We start from the raw sequence: 13,682 nt of genomic DNA, 5'->3' as shown, positions 1-13,682 counted from the left end.
CAGAGTAATCACAGCAGGTGTTTTAACCTGAACAAGGTCACTAAAAATGTCCACCCCCTGAAATACCGGTAAATAACGATAATATGTCTCACTCAAGGCTTGTCTACACACAAAAGGTGCTTTACCTATATCGGTATAGTCAAAGCAGTACAACTCCTCCCCTCGGGTGGATCCAGTTAGATTGGTATAAAGGTTCTTAATACTGGCATAGCTATTCCCATATGGCAGTGGTTCTCAACTCTGGTCCACCGCTCGTTCAGTGAAAGCCCCTGGCGCGCTGGGCTGGTTTGTTTACGTGCTGCGTCTGCAGGTTCAGCCAATCGCGGCTCCCACTGGCCACGGTTGGCTGCTCCAGGCCAATGGGGGCTGTGGGAAGGGCAGCCAGCATATCCCCTCGGCCCGCACCGCTTTCTGCAGCCCCAATTGGCCAGGAGCGGCCAACCGCGGCCAGTGGGAGCCACGATTGGCCGAACCTGCAGACGCAGCACGTAAACAAACCAGCCCGGCGCGCCAGGGGCTTTCACTGAACGAGCGGTGGACCAGAGTTGAGAACCACTGCCATATGGGAAGGGAAATAAACCAGAGTCTCCTTTATGCCAGTACCACTACAACTACACTCAAGACTGGGCCAGTATAACTATACCTGTTTAGAAAAGAAAAAAACCAAACTCTGGCCCCCTTAACTGAAAGTTACAAAAAAAGAGTGTGGATATGGACTAAGCAAAGTTGAGACTTGACAGGGAAGGAGGAAACTGCACAGTTTGGGGTCAGTTTACCAGATAAAGGAGTAACCCCCTGGAAGGCTTGCAACACGCTTTGCCTGAGGCAGATATATTTCTGCTTTCAGTGCCTGCAAGCTAAACCCTTTATGAAATGTATCAAGGGGGCATTACAAAAGTATGGGGGACCCACCCGCAGGTAGTAGCTTGGGGACCTGATTATGATGTTCTTGTATCTAACTGAATTGTGAGCTTTTCCTTTTTGGATAATAAGCACCCTGTAGGGTAGCAAAAAGAATAAGTTTATAAAGAGTGATTCCATAGTATGTGTTGTGTGTTTCATTTATGGGTGGTGGTTTGCAGGGTTTGGATAGGAGTTTTGTTTTTTATATCTGCCCCTCCTGCAAACTGGGTTTTAAAAAGTGAGAGGTTTTCAGGTTGGGAAATTCTCAGTTGCTTGTGACAACTGAGTCTAGACAGTGGGCAGGAACCTGACATTAAATACAAAAATACCTTAAAATTATTGTTTTAAAAAAGAAAATCTGTGGCTGCTAGCCAGTCCATGATTGCTGCAGAACAATCCAGAACTTTATAGCAGTAGCATGAACTGAAATCATCTCTCCCTGCTCCAAAAGCACAAACTCCTTCCATCTGAGCAAAAGGAAACTCTCTATTAGCAAATTAGGACCTGTGACACAGTTAAGCAGTTCTGGTTCCACCTAGTAGAAGACATGCACCGCATGCCACACATACAGCGTTAGGCACAACAGTAGAAAAAAAATTAAGCAATTCATATCCCAGTTTTTCAGAAAAGCGTTTCAAAGCAAGACAAAACAAACAGACTAATATGTCCTCAGTAATCCAGTATATAATAATCACAATGTATCAGGCATGTCTCCCTGGGAGCTACTTAAGACATGCCTCTTTGTATTGATATATGATGAGCAATTACTTCTGCTTCTGCTCATTAACGAATTACCTGTGGTTCACCCTGTCCTGGACATTGTACCACACTGTTTGCATGAAGGTGCAGCTTTATTTCTTTTGTTGCAGATTTTTTGGCATCAATTTTGTTTAGACAGTGGACAACCTACTCAATAATTATCAGTTGGAAAATACTAATTCACTTTATAGATGCCTTTCTTGGAATGAGTTCTTTTAGAACATATGGGTGTATTCTTTAGAAGATTGTGTGTATTGTTTGTAACCCACTAGAAAAAAGTCTTTGTATACTGTATTTATAAAGATTGAAATGAAATTCTGACTGTAAGATAAAATGGATATAATCTGCATCTATTAATGAAGTCATGTTTGAGTGAAACAAAAGGAATAGCCTCACAGTACATATTTTATATGCTTTCTCTTTCTGCAAAGACTTATTCCTGTGCTTCTCCCCAGTGCAAACAAACAAAACCCTTGATTATATCTTTTTCTTTCCTTCCTGAAAAACAACCTGTTTATAATCAAACATGATAATACTTACACACAAAGAGAAAAATAAATGGAGGTAACTCAAGAGGCTTTATTAGCTTTAGACAGTAAGATAGCAGGAGAGGTTACTGGCTAAGAGTGAAGTCATGCTTTAGGGGATAAAATGGTTTGTTAAATGAGAAAATAGCTGAAAAAGGAGTAACAGTGAGTGGTTATAACTGGTATCTACTCAATGGAAAGAGGTCACTAGTAGATTTGCCCTAGGGTTTGTTTTGTGACTATCCTTATAGATAAGTCATATTTGATCAGAATATAAACATATGACAAAGGCTTGCTGCTGATGCTGAAAACCATGTTCTAACAAACTATATGTAGCAATGCAACCAAGTTCAGAGGGACTGGGAATATTGGTTAAGCAACTGTCTCCATTTATGCACAATGCTGTTTAATGTACAAAAAACATAATAGATAAGCCTGGGAGGGAAACAACCAGTAGACAGTGATGATACTTACTCAACAAGACAGTCATGGAGCAGATTAATCAAGAAAGTTTTATTTGTAAATGGAGACTAATCATTAGTCATCTGCACAGTGCACATAACTGCAGTACAGAAAGACATAAGTACATCAAAAAAGGAACACAATTCAAATCAAGCCAAGTGATTGTTTCTGTGCAAAGCCCAGTTTCTCCGTAAGGGAAAACAAAGGGCTGAGTTAACATCCTTGCTCTGCTCAGGATTTAAATCTGGGGTTCCAGATGTGATTTTAAGTATGAGTCTCTGGCCATTAACCTATCCCCCCCAGCATAAAGCACTGGGCTGTAGTGATTGCAGTTCTGAAAGGTCACACTGGTACATAAAAGAGAGCATCTTTTCAAACTATATTGCAATTAATTTGTCACTGTTTTTAAGGAGCCAAGAAATCACCACACATTGTAGTAAAAACAAGCAAAGACTCAAAATATTTAAGAGTCAAAAAGCTGATATTAATGAAAGACAACACATTTTTGTTAAAAGAAAAGGAGTACTTGTGGCATCTTAGAGACTAACCAATTTATTTGAGCAAGAGCTTTCGTGAGCTACAGCTCACTTCATCGGATGCATACCGTGGAAACTGCAGTAGACATTATATACACTCAGAGACCATGAAACAATACCTCCTCCCACCCCACTGTCCTGCTGGTAATAGCTTATCTAAAGTGATCATCAAGTTGTGCCATTTCCAGTACAAATCCAGGTTTTCTCACCCTCCGCCCCCCCCCCCCCCCGCCACACAAACTCACTCTCCTGCTGGTAATAGCCCATCCAAAGTGACCACTCTCTTCACAATGTGTATGATAATCAAGGTGGGTCATTTCCAGCACAAATCCAGGTTCTCTCACTCCTGGATTTGTGCTGGAAATGACCCACCTTGATTATAATACACATTGTGAAGAGAGTGGTCACTTTGGATGGGCTATTACCAGCAGGAGAGTGAGTTTGGGGGGGGGGGGGGGGCGGAGGGTGAGAAAACCTGGATTTGTGCTGGAAATGGCCCAACTTGATGATCACTTTAGATAAGCTATTACCAGCAGGACAGTGGGGTGGGAGGAGGTATTGTTTCATGGTCTCTGAGTGTATATAATGTCTACTGCAGTTTCCACAGTATGCATCTGATGAAGTGAGCTGTAGCTCACGAAAGCTCTTGCTCAAATAAATTGGTTAGTCTCTAAGATGCCACAAGTACTCCTTTTCTTTTTGCAAAGACAGACTAACACGGCTGTTACTCTGAAACATTTTTGTTAGCAGTCCAGCCACTTCATTAAGTTCCTTCAGAACTCTTAGGTGTTTGCGGTTTGGACCTTCTTACTTGTTGATACATTAATTAGCAACTTGTTCTAGACCTCCTCTTTTCACATCTCAATCTGACAGTTTCTCATCTTTATTACCTGAAAAGGGTGGCCTTTGGTAAGCCTCTCTCCAGTATCCTCTTAAATGAAGACTGATTCAAAGAAATCATTTAGCTTCTCTATATTTTCTGGTATTATCTTCCTCAATTATTCCCCTTTACCTACCTGGTGGCCCAACAGACCCACTGAATTTCCCATAGACTTCCTACTTCCAATATCCTTAAATAATTTGTGTGTTAATAGTATTTTAGATTAATTGTTCTTCAGATTAATTCCCCCGTTTCATGTTACATTTTAGCTGACATTGTTTACTTCACTTGGGCTGAATTTCCATTTATTAAAACATACCTGATTGGCTAAAATTACCACTTGATGCCTGGCTGTTTAACAATACTGGTTGTGACTTGTCATCTTACTTTCTTTTTCATTTAGGAGTCTGACTGCCTTCTGTGACTCAGTGATGGTGTCCTTAAACAGCCACCTGCCTGGGTTTTAACTGCCTTGTTCTTGACTGTAAAATATCTTTGATAAGTTTTCTAATTTAATTTATTGTAAAGCTCCATTTGATGTTAATGTTATAGCAATACTTTTGGGTACAATTCCTTCTCTGAGAACGTTGAGTTTACTTGTAACGTGGTCACTATTACTTAATAATAGTTGAGCCACGATTTTCTTGAGCCAGCTCCTTTGTGTTACTTAGTGCTATGGTGAGAGGAGCCTGTCCTCCTGTGTGCTCCAGAATTAGTTGTTCCAAGAATCAACTATTTAAGTTGTTCAGAAATTGCTTCTCTAAACCTGGTCTCCAGATTTACATTTGACCAGTTTACATGTAGGTAAGCTGAAATCATGCCTCATTAAGGCTTGATTTCCCTAAAACACTACACACTCAATATTAGAGCTGCCCAGGAACCAGGATTTCCATTCCACAGGAAATTCTGAAATTAAAAAAAAAAAATCTGAATCTTAATGTAAAGCTGAAGTTTGAAATTTCCTGTTTAAAAAAAAGAGTTTTGATTTGCCACTACTCACATGATCAAAACAAAATGTTTCAAATTGTTTCATTTAGATAAATGTATCATTTCAATAAAGTCAAACTTTATTTCAATTTTATCATTTAGAGTCATTCTGTTTAATTTATATATTAAAACATTAATTTTAATATGTTTATATATGATATTTAATTTCAATGTAAGAGTCAAAATGAAATGAAATGAAACATCAAAATGAATGAGAAAGGTGAAATGATTCACTTTGCACTTTTTCCCACTGAAAGTTGTGGGAGTCCATATATTCCAAATAAATGTTTCTTTTCTTTGAAACTGCATTTTTGATAGAAAAATGCTCCATCGTAAATTTTTCAACCAGCTTTACTCAATATATATTTTCCTAATCCAGAGCGTCAACAGCATAATCCTACTAATGTATTTGTATTCTTTGGATATGGGATTTTATCAATAATTCCGAGAGTCAAATGTGCAGCCTTTAGAGAAATTAACTGCCCCAACACATGGCTATTGTCTATATGGTACATGCTAGGTAGCCTATATTCACATTTCTCTTCTTCCCAAAGGCAATGATAATTTATTATTCTACTTTCCTCTTTCAGTACAACACAATTCACTGCTAAACATAAGCATTTTAGAACCATTTAAATTACACTGCAGTAAAAAGCACTCCATTTAAAATAGATCTTGCTGTGAGCCTTTCAACAGTAATATAGTGTTAGAGCTCTTCCTTCTTCATATGAGCAGGGGCGCCCCTATTACTACAATAACTCAGGTGCTCTCAATTGTCACCCATGGCTCTCATTTAATATCAGTGCAATTCTCTTAAACCGTCTGCTTGAGAAGCAAGGAGGAAGAAAACTCAGAAAAACCATTTGAGAAACGAGGGACTGGACAACCGAAAGGTGAATTATGTGTCCTGTCCTTCAAACTGTAATCACTCAGCGCCAAGTCACGTCCCTAGCATGACTCTCTGTATATGGATCTCATCCAGCCTGTGGAGGAAGAGGGGAAGGGAGAAGAGTCACCTGCCTCTGTAATGCTATTTGGTCTGCTGAGTCAGGGGTTGGGTCCAGAGCAGGCATGCATCAGTCCATGTTCACTGGGTGCACACACATCCCATTCCCTGCCCACCATATTGTCTCCACAGTGATTGCTAAGAAGCAGCAACATCAGCCTGAGTTATTACCTATTCTGCTGGCTCCTTGGTGTTGCAGAGCTCCCCTTTAAGAACAGCCACAGTGGGGTGGTGAGTGGGGAAGGTTAATGCTGGGGCCCCAAAGCCAGTGCAGTCCCACATGGATTTTGCATGGAAGGCCCAGGCTTCTTCCAGATCAACCCAGGATTCTCCTGGATTCCAGAGGGTCTGTGGGGTTCATTGGCAGCCCATGGCCTGTTCTATGGAAGGAGGAGCCATCCCCGTCTCAATGGGATGAAGTGCAGGAGAAAGTTCTGCAGTTTCCCTCCACTATAAAGGTACATTGCCTCAGTGCTCAATTGCAAACAGCCCAGTGAAGTTAATTCACTGGGACTGAGAAGTCAACTGATTACAGACCTTCCTAGACATTCATCTATCCCAGCAAACAACAACAGGCATACTATGTGAGGGGTTTCTATACTCCTTAACATTGGATTAGCTAAGTATAACAATGCTTCTTCTAGGTTTAAAATATTAATATGTAAAAATATAAAATGAGATTAATATAAATATAGCCAGCTATTTATGAGAAAGTTCTCAATATTTTACTTACATGTTTTAGCATCCCCAACACACAGCGACACATTATTGGGAGTAAGGGACTGGAGAGATGTGTGCGTGCATGTGATATTAATTGCAATTTTCTCCTCTAAGAGAAACAAATCTGGAAAGCAATTCATGCAGAATGACAAGATTGAAGAGCCAATAGCCGTGATTTGTGACCGAGCCTGTACTCCAGAAATTAAATGAAGGTTTAAAAAATAAAAATAAAAAGGGGTTGCACATCCAAAATCATTAGATACCTTATCCCAAAATGAATCAGTCTTTCAGACAAAGTTTATAACAAGTACAAGTGAAGTTACAATTTAAAAGTTGTTCACTAGACCTATTTTATATTTTTTCTAATGTTAGTTTTTTGTTAGTAAGAAAACATATGTATAAGGGAGCAAGATATGATGAGCCCTAATGACCACCCTAACAATCATTTTATATAACTGTTCATTTGAGCTATGGAAATGCCTCCCTGTTTTGCATGGCAACCCTTTTATTAACATTTCAATAATTTCTTCCTGCTTTTACTGACCAGAATTTTCATTGTTCTCTGCAGTTCCTAGAATTGATTTAAATCACCATGGAATAAGACATTTTTTATACAAATTACAATTCTTGTTCAGGAGGCTGGTAAATTTGAGCAATTTATCAGCAAGAGGACAATTAATTCTTTTTTTTTTTTTTTAAAATCATTCACTCTCTGAAATAATACTGTTGTATACAGTTACAATTTCACCCCAGAGAAGATAAATGCCCAGTGCTCCAAGTATCAGAAACAGCCCTTTTCTCTTTCCTAAGGAAGTCATTGCTGATAAATTCTCTTACCTTTCTAAACAACATCTTTTGCATCACAATTGGAATTAGTAAGCAAATCCAGTAGAACCTCAGAGTTATGAATGCCTCAGGAATGGAAGTTGTTCATAACTCTGAAATATTAACTCTCAACAAAACTTTATGGTTCTTTCAAAAGTTTACAACTGAACATAGACTTACTACAGCTTTGAAACTTTACTATGCAGAAGAAATATGCTGCTTGATTTTTTTTTTTTAGTTTACGTTAAGCACAGTACTGAACTGTATTTGCCTTTTTTTTTTGGTCTGTGCTGATGCCTGAGTGTGTACTTCCGGTTCCAAATTAGATGTGTGGTTGACCGGTGGTTTGTAACTCTGGTGCACACTGAGGTTCTACTGTATCTTCTCCCAAATGGAATACTTTATTGTGCTGTTCTGAACAGTACTATGGAGGATTCAACTGCACTGTACATATCTAAGGTTCAATCTCACAATTTATCGAAGAGCTACAATGTTTGTAATCTCTTTTTTCAGGTGTAAATGAAGGTTACAAAGTAACAACAGGCATCTTGGAATTCCAACTGGTACTATTACTGTAGACACTGCAGCAATTCTGATGTACCCACCGCTGTATAGTACTCTTCTGGCCCTTGGGCAAAACACCTCATGCTTTACATCTCTGGAAGTGAATGACACAAGAGATTCATAGTTTTTCTTAGGGGGCTTCAATTCTTCATAACAGTTAATTAATGATCACTAAGAATCTTTAATATCTTCCTCCTGCACAGCCTTCTGCAGATGGTTAAACACTGAATTTAAGTATCCAGATAAATAAAATCAGTGGTTAAAACAACAGCATTAATTAAGCATATCAAGATGTCAAAGTCCCAGATAATTTACCAAGAGGTCAAATACAGCCTTTCAAGAGCACAGAACATTTCTAAACTTGCTTCAGAATTCAGTTTCCATTCCTGAAGTACAGGAATGTCCTTAGCAGATTTACACTGTGATAAGGTCAGATTATGCCCCTTAGATCCACACATCTCTGCAAAAGAACCTCTCTTCCCTACATGGAAAGAGGTGAAGAGGATCAGCCACCTCTGGAACATCACTCTTCCCATCCTCGGTCCTGTAGAGGGCCTCTTGTGGGGCTGGAAGAGCAAAACGGTGAAACTCACTAGTCTAAATTCACCAAACTATGCGAAGTGCAAAAAAGAAAAACTGCATATATGGGGAACAATAAATTAGATTAGTAATTATTTTATTTTATTTTTTAACCATTTAAGATGTTACTCACAGGTAAGTGAATGTGCCTCTTAAAAATACTGTGTATGATTTTTAACATGTAGTGATCCCTTTAAATGGGACTCATACAACTGTGAACATAACCAAACAACTTGAACATAAAAACAACGAGGTGTCCAGTGCATCGTAAAGACTTAACAGATTTATTTGGGCATAAGCTTTTGTGGGTAAAAAACCCACTTCTTCTACTCTAGTGACACTATCATAGGACCCAGCCACACCATCAGAGGCTCATTCACTTGCACATCTAAGAATGTGATATATGCCATCATGTGCCGGCAATGCCCCTCTGCCATGTACATTGGCCAAACTGGACAGTCTCTACGTAAAAGGATAAATGGACACAAATCAGACATCAGGAATGGTAACATAAAAAAGCCAGTAGGAGAACACTTCAATCTCCCTGGACACTCAATAACAGATTTAAAAGTAGCCATCCTTCAACAAAAAAGCTTCAAAAACAGACTTCAAAGAGAAACTGCTGAGCTACAATTCATTTGCAAACTTAACACCATCAATTTGGGCTTGAATAGGGACTGGGAGTGGCTGGCTCACTACAAAAGCAGTTTTCCCTCTCTTGGTATTGCACCTCCTCATCAATTATTGGGAGTGGACTACATCCACCCTGACTAAATAGGCCTTCAGCATTGGTTCTCCACTTGTAAGGTAACTCCCTTCTCTTCATGTGCCAATATATATTGATGTCTGTATCTGTAATTTTCACTCCATGCATCTGAAGAAGTGGGATTTTACCCACGAAAATTTATGTCCAAATAAATCTGTTAGTCTTTAAGGTGCCACCGGACTTCCAAAATTAATGGAGTAGGCAACCTTTCTGCAAAGGTGAGCCACATGTATCTTAATCAATCAGAGCTTTGTAATCCACCAAATAAATAAATATTTATATATTTATAAATAAATATATAAATAAATCAGAGTTCACACAGTTTTTCTAACCATTCCCACATAGTTTACACAAAACAGCTGTTAGAGTAAAATGCTCAGTAAATTTTAAGCAATCACAGAAATAAACAATGGGCCAAATTTATCCAATCTCTGCAATGCTGTTACACCACTGATGTGTTTGGTCCATTATCCTGAAGCAAGATGAACATACCCCTTCTTGCTCTTCATTTTCTCTTCATCAGTTTTCTTTTGCTGGTTTCTCATCCCTGCACCTACTCCTCTTCTCAAATTTAATTGGTTTCTCTATTTCTACTATTAACGTGTGTCTACGTATATTACAGCTCCAGTTACAACTTCAGATGTTCAGTTTGGGATATTTTGGAGGCACCAGTACTCGTCAATATCAATTCACTGTGTCATAACAAGAGATGCTGAAAACAGTAACACTAACGTAGGCTGAAAATTGTGAGACAACCTCCCCTCTCCAAGAGCACTACTCCAGAAACAGTGCCTCTACTCTGCAAATGAGCATCTCTGAAAGCACTGGTGGGAGACAGAAAAAAAACTGAACAGCAGAAGAGAGCTTCTAAGCACAAGATCCTCCAGGAAGCATAAAACTATTTAGAAACTACAGGTACCCCTCCCCCAGCTTTCCTTTTCAAAGCAAGAAGACTGTCAAGCAAGTACGAAAAGGGGGGCGAACAGAATAAATATTGTTACACACGTTGGGTGCATCTGCATGTGTACACATAAGTCATACTCGCACAGGTCAAGGAAGAAACTATACCGTACTTCACACTGATTTAAGAAAATATATTTAAGCATGAAGTTAAATATTCTCCTTTCCAACCTGCACAGTAAAGCCACAATGCAGTTCAGCTGATGGATATATTATTCCCATCTTTTTGGGGGACTACATCATATTACAATTTATGACCATGAATTTAAAAATGGTTTTCAATCTTATCCTTTCTCCATAGTCTATTGCACTCCTTCTCTATTGTCTCTCTTCCTCATGCTCCAATGCGTCTCTCCTTGATCCTTCTCTCCCCACAGCCTCCCTCCCCATGGGTGAAACCTTGTCACCATTTAAGTCAAAGACAAAACCCCTAGTGTCCAACTTTGAACCTTCCATCACTCTTTTCCTCCTGCTAGGTTTCCCCATCCCTCTCTTCTTTCCCATAGGGAGAGGAAGGAACAACGAAAGTAGCTTCTGAAGGATTTAAGGTTTCAGAGAGCTGGCAGTGTCATCCACTTTCAAGAAAGCTTACAGTCAGACATTTATAGTCCTCAAACTACAAAGAATCTATACAATCTTTACAATCTATTTTATTCTGTGATCCAGAGGGAGGCTCAAATCAGGATGAGTCAGACAGTGACAGGAAAGGATTATAGCAAGAAAATATACTTGCTTCTAATCAGGAGGTAAAGTCTACATCTGAGAACTGCACCATCTGTCTTTGAACAGTCTAAAAATAAATTTAACAGACAGGAAGTATTCAAGTTGTTCCACAGAACAGATCTCTGTTCTTGAGGTCTGCTTCTATGGAAAAGGATCCTGACCAGAGAAAAGCTGTTGCAATCTTTGACTTTAAAACTAATGAAAAGAGACTTTCTTCTTAAAAAGAGGTTTAGAGTATGTCCTATTAGATAATCAGCCCGGCTGCCCCTCCCTCTGCAAATGGTTGGGAAAGAGCTTGGCATAAGACATGTTAATTGGCTCCATCCCTACTAAAAAAATAATTCAGCTCATCTCTAGCAATAGCAAAGTTCTTAAGACTGCCTGATAAGGTAAAGCTATCATTTTTGCCTTTGCTTGTATTTCAGCAGAGATGAGTTAACAGAAAAGAAAAATACGAGTGCAAACCATCAGCTAACCTGTTCATCCAATGTTGTCTGTTGCTTTACTGACGTTCTACCTAACTCACTCATTTTATTTCTGAAGAGCTTCTCAGATATCTGAAGTGTATTCTAGAAGATAGTAAAACAATTCTGAGTAGCAAATCAAACTGGTTTTTCAATTAAAAGTGACATTTTGTTTCGTTATTTAAATTGTATTAAAAATATTCAAAAAGTTTTTTTAAAAAAACCCATAAAAATGGAACTAAACGTTCAAATTTTATTCAACCCAAAATGAATTTTACACTTTTTGGTTCACTGAAATTTGTTCAGAATATCTGCATTTTGGACCGACTACCACCCACAACGTTGTTTTAATTTTTATTTTTTTTGGCTGGCCAGCAAACCAAAAAAGTTCTTTGCAGAGCTCTATCATTTACACTTATATATTTTTTTCAAACTTCACATTTCCAGAACATTTTACGACAAGTTTTGATAAGTGATTTGTAGAATCTAATATATCAGTGCTTTATCTTCAAGGGCTGGCCCAGTTAGAATGTGCTATAAGAACATGTATCCCGGATGCAGGGCTCCTTCTCCATGGAAACATGGATCTTGGAAACAAATGTAGGTTTCGGTTGAACGCTTTTTTTACTCTGCTTCAGAATCACTTCCTTCAGGGTCGTCATGTCAATGGGGCAGGCAGCAAGGTCAATGCTCCCAGTGTGTCTGATCCATGTTGTGGGAGAAGGAACTGCAGCAGCCCTGGAATGTTTTTATTTGTTGCACATGGACAGCGGGACAATAGGGATTCCACTTGACTCCTGACAGCATGAAAGGAATCACTGACACTCCAGACACATGATGAAGAGTGGACAGGTGGATGTCTGAGGCCCCTTCTAGGGTTTTGCTTTGGGTTTGTTTTTGGTGGTAGGAGGCACACAAAGAAGAGAAGGAGTGGTGAACAAGGAGAGGTAATGTACAGACAGTGAAGAAGAGTTAAACAATGAAGGGCAACAGAACTGATAGAAGAGACAATCAAGGAATAAAAGTACCAGAAGAGAAAAAACATGGACAAAAGCCCATCCTGCCAGGAGGGGTGGGGAGGGGTCTTAATCCGTCACAGACAATATGCACTGCCACCCACAGAGAGCAGACCAGGCACTAGGAAGTGCAGAAGCATCAGGAACTAAGGCAGTGGTTATCACCAGTGGAGCTACTCTCCTCAATGACAGTTATCATTCAGTGTAAAGAGTTGTCACTTTGGATGGGCTATCACCAGCAGGAGAGTGAATTTGTGTGCGGGGGTGGAGGGTGAGAAAACCTGGATTTGTGCTGGAAATCACTTTAGATAAGCTATTACCAGCAGGACAGTGGGGTGGGAATAGGTATTGTTTCATATTCTCTGTGTATATATAAAGCCTGCTGCAGTTTCCACGATATGCATCTGAGGAAGTGAGCTGTAGCTCACGAAAGCTTATGCTCTAATAAATTGGTTAGTCTCTAAGGTGCCACAAGTCCTCCTTTTCTTTTTGCGAATACAGACTAACACGGCTGTTACTCTGAAACCAGTTATCATTCAGCTTTTCATCTCCTGCTGCAGTCACAGATCATCTGAAGATAACCCCCTTGGGACCACCAAAACCATATGATGGCATAGTCATTCATTAGTGAAGTGCACTACGAGCAACTTATTTTTCTCTTCTACAAAGTCACATCCACCCATCACCCTCAGCGCAAACCATCATCTTCATCTTCTATCAGATACATACTGCATGTCAGCTTTACTTAAACATAATTCAACAAGATACATAGGCATATGCCTAACATTAAGGACAAGTAATCCCAGCATCCTAATGTATCAGGACCATAATCTTCTCTTCCCCATTATCTCTCATTTAATAAGGCATCAAAATTAATTTATTGTAACCCCATGACACTAAAAGAAAAAGGGCCATGAATTTTAATTGTAATCTAATAAAATGCACTTCACAACAGTTGAACTTCTGCTTTATCATTAGCATTGTACAAACACTACCATGCACGCC

At 39.3% G+C, this 13,682-nt stretch overlaps 1 protein-coding gene across 3 annotated transcripts in view; it reads right to left on the bottom strand.

Moving 5' to 3' along the window:
* The window catches only part of MCUB (mitochondrial calcium uniporter dominant negative subunit beta), a 73,249-nt gene that overhangs the window by 14,981 nt on the left and 44,586 nt on the right, over nucleotides 1-13,682 (bottom strand). Inside the window, exon 1 of one of the 3 annotated variants that reach the window (XM_073340884.2) lies at nucleotides 11,674-11,745. The exons of the other annotated variants lie outside the window; for them this stretch is intronic. Within the exon in view, the coding sequence (XP_073196985.2) occupies nucleotides 11,674-11,727 (54 nt within the window). The 5' untranslated portion in view covers nucleotides 11,728-11,745. Of the gene's footprint in view, nucleotides 1-11,673; nucleotides 11,746-13,682 lie in introns of those variants that run through there. 3 annotated transcript variants of the gene reach the window in all.

Source organism: Lepidochelys kempii, chromosome 4 (assembly GCF_965140285.1).
Source record: "Lepidochelys kempii isolate rLepKem1 chromosome 4, rLepKem1.hap1, whole genome shotgun sequence".
Lineage (NCBI taxonomy): Eukaryota > Metazoa > Chordata > Testudines > Cheloniidae > Lepidochelys > Lepidochelys kempii.
This window is presented reverse-complemented; position numbering and strand designations above follow the sequence as displayed.